General features: G+C 59.8%; 1 protein-coding gene across 3 annotated transcripts in view; it reads right to left on the reverse strand.

The window, feature by feature from the left end:
• PHACTR3 (phosphatase and actin regulator 3) overlaps nt 1–5,134 on the reverse strand; it is a 101,167-nt gene that overhangs the window by 36,785 nt on the left and 59,248 nt on the right. For 2 of the 3 annotated variants that reach the window (XM_004716090.2, XM_045296975.1), the window contains exons 5-7: nt 3,463–3,669; nt 1,188–1,353; nt 599–846 (exon numbers count right to left, since the gene is read on the reverse strand). In XM_004716090.2, the coding sequence (XP_004716147.1) occupies nt 599–846; nt 1,188–1,353; nt 3,463–3,669 (621 nt within the window). The remainder of the gene's footprint in view (nt 1–598; nt 847–1,187; nt 1,354–3,462; nt 3,670–5,134) is intronic. The other variant, XM_045296976.1, reaches the window with a different exon arrangement.

Below are 5,134 nucleotides of genomic sequence, written 5' to 3' on the forward strand. Positions count from 1 at the left end.
CTGTGAAAGGCTCGTTCGACCCCCAAAGGGGTCGTGACCCACAGGTTGAGAACTGCTGCCCTAGACATACTCGCCCGGTCACTCACCAAGATGGGAGCTTCTCCCCGCAAACCCAAACCCACTGCCATTGGGTGGGTGCCGACTCACACGGACCCTGCAGGGTGGGTAGCACTGCCCCTGGGGGTATCCGAGACTGTGCAGGGATAGAAGCTCCCCGCAGAGCTCTGGGGGTCTCACACTGCTGACCTTGTGGTTTGCAGCCCAATGTGTAGCCACTACACCAGCAGGGCTCCTATGCTTCTCACCCAAACCCCAAACTCCCTGCATCGAGTCAACGCTGAGTCATAAGGACCCTAAGGGACAGGGGAGAGCTGCCCAGAGCTCCCGAGACTAACTCTTCATGGAGGAGAGACCCCCGTCCTGCTCCCCTGAAAGTCCCCAGGAAGCAGGGCCATGTCCACACAGTGTCACCTCATCCAGCTGAGGGCGCCTGGGGCGTGCCAGGGACGTTTGGCCTGTGGAAGTTGGGGGTTTCCTCCCACCCTGCCCACAAGTGGACACAGCGCCCCCTCCCCGATGCCCGGAGGACGCCCCTCACCAGAGATGATGGAGTCGTTGAGCACCTCCTCGTCCTGGTACAAGAGCAGGCCATCCGGCAGCTCGGCGTCCACCAGCAGGTTCTCCTTGTTCTCCTCTGACTCCCGGGCGGCCGTCCGCCTGCTCTCGGCCGACCCCTCGAAGCCCCAGGCCTCCTCCCGGTCCCGGTCCCGGTCCACACTGGCTGGCCGCGACGGCGGGGTGTCCACACGCTTCTTCAGAGACCCTCTGTTCTCCCTTCCCTGGAAACTGAACCGCAAGGCCCCCCAGTCGGTGTGTCTCCCCACAAAACCTGCACGCAGGCATGCCCCTCGACCAGACCATTAGGACCCGAGGGTGGAGGCCAGCGGCATGATGCAGGGGGCCTGGTGCAGGACTGAACATGCTGGCCCTTGGTCACCAGGGGGGGACCCTGTGTAGGGAAAACGGCTGCCAACTAAACACAGAAGGGAGGACACTCAGATCCACCCAGAGGCACCTTGGAAGAAAGACCTGGTGACCACTTTCCCGAAGCTTGTGGGGCGCGCAGGGCCATCAGGCAAGTGGCTCTGTGCTGTCTGGCACCGGTCTCTGGGCACTCGAGGCCTTACCTGTCCTGCCGGTGCTTGGTGGCCAGTGCCCTGTGCAGCTCCTCGATGACCCGGCTGGGGGGCAGCGGTCGGTGGACGGTGGTGAGGTGGGGGGACCCCGAGGGCTGGCCACGCAGAGCAGCGTCCGTGGTCTTCCCACTGGAGCCTTGAAAGAGTGCGGCCGGGCCTGGGGTAAGAGGAATCCACGGAAGGTGACTCCCCCCAAGGAGCTGTTCTGACAAACCCCACCTCCAGGGAACATGCACTTGGGCACAGTCAGCTGGCCCTGACCTGTCCCCGGCCCCAGAGGGCAGGCAACCAGGACAGGGGCTCTGGTGAGTTGGGAAGGGGGTGTGGAGGGTTGAAGAGTGGATCAGTGTGGGGTGGATGGGCTGGGGGGCAGAGGGGTGGGAGAGGGTGGGGGCGGAGGGGTAGGTGCTGCCAGGTATGAATGCTTCCCAAGAAACAGACAGGTGTCGCGTCCCTGTGTTAAAAGCACAGGTAACGTGGTCTGCAAAGTGCCCACCAAGGGCAGCCTGGAGTGGGCCTCTGCCATCTGGAGGGGGGGCAGGAGCGGGGAATGGAGAGACCCGGGCAGTGCACCCCATCCTGCCCCAAGCCAGGGGAGGGACCTGCCCTGCTCCTCTCCCACCTGGTGTCTGTATGCCGGAGCCAACCTGTCCTCCCATGGGGACTGGGAGAAGGACCCAGCAAAGGCAGGCGGCGGCTCAGGCCTGGGAGACGCAGACCATGTCCCAGAGACCACAGCCTCCTTTCCACGGCCAACTCTGCCCCACGTAACCGGAGCCCTGTCAGCACTGCCCACAGCCCCCAAGGAGGAAGCCAGAGGTGGGGCAGACCCCAGGCCCAGGGTTTAGGAGGTGCATAGTGGGACTGGACCCCCGTCTCAGTCCGCCACGGGACCCGGACAAACTGTGCACGTTTCTGGACTCCAGGTGTCCTCGCCTGTCAGTGGAAGGTCCAATTCTCATGGGCTTAGGGTCAGTGGCATGGTGGGAGGGGGCGCCCAGCACGGCTATTCGGGGTCACCTTCCATGTCCTTCAGAATCAGGTTGGGGCTTTCTACTCCCAAGAGAGGAACAGGAGACTCTGAGTCAGGGGGACTGGAGGACAGTGGGTCTGCTGTGTCATCAACGTCAGCACGCGGGCTTTCCTCTCTCACCAGAAGGGTCAGCTTTCCACCAGGGTCAGCGGTGACGGGACAAGATGTGCATGAGGACCAGCAGCAAACAAGCACTTTCTGTGCTCGTGTGGCCCGTAGGACCAGACCTACAGAGCTGGGGACCCTGCCCAGCACAGCGCCCCTCTGCCCGTGACCCTAAGTCTGGCTTCATCCGTGGCTCTCTTACTGGACAGAGCTCAGTGGAGAGAGAATCAACCAAGGAAGACCGGCAGAGACAGTGGGAAAGACTGAGGGAGAGAGACAAAGACGGTGATGGACAGACAGACAGCTGGATGCTCAGACGGGCCGGTACAAACAAGAGAGGAAATTCCCGTCCTTGGCCGGACTCTGTCTCCAGACAACAGACAGACACCTCCTTCACTTTCTGGAGGAGTGGAGTAGTCTGCTCGGATGATCAAAGCCCCTGACCCTGAGGGCTGCCTGCCCCCAAGTAACCGGTCCATAGTGGTCCCCAATTCAGGACGGATAGGAAAATGGGTGAGTGGATGGATGAACAGACTGACGGATGGGTAAATAGGTGGGTAGATGGGTGAGTGAATGAGTAGATGTGTGAGTGGATGGATGGGTACATGGTACATGCTTAGATGGATGAGTGGAGAGATGGATGGATAAGTTAGCAGGTGGGTAGGTGGATGGCAGTACGGGTACATGCTGTGTACATGGATGGATGAGGGGAGAGATGGATGGAGGAGGAGATGACAGGAGGATAAACAGGTGGGTGGATGGATGGATGGATGGATGGATGGATGGATGGATAGATGAGTTAGCAGGTTGGTGGATGGCAGTATGGGTACATGCTGTGTGCATGGATGGATGAGGGAGAGATGGATGGAGGAGATGACTGGAGAATAAACAAATGAGTGGGTGGGAGGATGGATGGATGGATGGATAAGTTAGCAGGTGGGTGGGTGGATGGCAGTACAGGTACATGCTGTGTGCATGGATGGATGAAGGGAGAGATGGATGGAGGAAATAACAGGAGGATAAACAGAGGAGTGGGTGGGAGGGAGGGTGGGTGGATGGATGGTCTGGTGGATGGAGGGATGGATGGTGAGTGGGGGATGGGGGGAGGAAGAACAGATGTGGACCCACCTGTGACATTTTTCACGAGTTTGGATCCGGCCTTGGGTGGTGGGGTGGGCACCAGTGGGGGGCTGGGAAGCTGCCCCCCTGATCTCTCCAGGGGTCTGTGAGGGCTCTCCAGGGAGTCCGCTAAGGCTTGAGAGGGCTCGTCTGAGGTGGACAAGAGGCTGCCGTCATCGGTTTCGTCGTCGTCGCTGGATGCTAACGGTGACCGGGCTAGGTAAAGGGCACACAGAACTCACAACGCAGTTCCTTCCGAGCATGGGGCGTGAAGGAGGGTCTCGGCCTGCTGGCTGGGTGGCACTGCTCATGCTGAGCAAGACAGAGGGTCGCCTCACACACACCCTGGACCGCCTGGGGCATCAGCAGCCAACACTCCCATCAAAACTGGGTGCAGGAAGGAAGGCCCACAAGTTTGGGCAACCTGTCACATTCACCCTCAGGAGCTTTGGGCCACAGCGCCACCTCAACCCCGCACCAAGGGGTGGTGAACACTGTCACACGGTCAGACATGCCAGCTCCCAAGCCAGCCGGCCACTCCCCTCTGACCTCGGGCTAGTCACCATGCCTCTCTGTGCCTCCATCCCTTTATGGATGGTATCAGATCAACAGGGATCACGGTGGGCTTGGAGCAAGATGGGGGCCCTCCATGGACTCCACCTATCCATTCTGCATGTCGCTGGCTCACTGAGAGCCAGGCAGTTATTGCTGGTGGGGCTGGGATGGGCAGGGGGTGGGGCTTGAGGAAGGGTCACCCTCAGAGGCCTGGCCCCCTCACTTGGTGCTGCCCAGCTAAGTGCCCACCACACTGCGCCCGGCCCCATCTGTACCCAGCTCAGACCCCAGCTCGCATCACCCTGCAGCACCAGCCACTCCCAGTGCCTCCTTCTCAGACGCCATTGGCTAACCCTCCACCCCTACTCCTGCTGAAGACACGTGACTTGGGAGACCCCCGCCACTCAGGAACAGCACCCCCCAGGCCCTTGGCTCTGCCCTCAAATGGATGGGAGGGAGGGAGGGAGGGAGGAAGGGATGGAAGGAGGAAGGGGTGGGTGGATGGATGGATGGCTCGGCACATAGATGAATGGATGGATAAGGTGGATGGATGAACAGATGGATAGACACATAGGTTAATGAACAGGTAAATTAGTACATAGATGGATGGAATACAGGCATAAGACAGATTGCTAAGTGAATAGGTATATTAGTACATAGATGGATAGACAGGTAAGAAGCAGGCTGGCTGGCTGGCTGGAAGGATACATAGACACCATAATGAGTAGATGGATGGGGAGGCAGACGGTTGGAGACATGCATGAATGGGTGGGTAGAGAGGTAGATGGACGGAAGGGTAGACAGGTGAGCAGACGGATGGTAGGTAGATGGGTGGGAGACAGATGAGTGGCTGGATAGGGAGATGGATAGAAAGTTACAGGGGGAGTGGATGGCTGTGTAGGTGGGTGGATAAAAGAGCACACAGGTGAGTGGACGGAGGGTACACAGATGAGTGATGGGTAGGTAGGTGGGCAGGTGGAGAAGTGGGGAGTCTGGATCGTATGCTTGCTGCAACCCTGCTTTCTATCCTCTGTGCCCTTCCTGCCTCCAGTGCCACATCTCCCACACACGCGCATGGCATCACCCCCAGCTTCACTGGGAAGCTCAGCCAAAGCCCCACGGCCCT

Source organism: Echinops telfairi, unplaced genomic scaffold (assembly GCF_000313985.2).
Source record: "Echinops telfairi isolate 266 unplaced genomic scaffold, ASM31398v2 ScPeMD7_7414;HRSCAF=8452, whole genome shotgun sequence".
In the NCBI taxonomy this organism is placed as follows: Eukaryota; Metazoa; Chordata; class Mammalia; order Afrosoricida; family Tenrecidae; genus Echinops; species Echinops telfairi.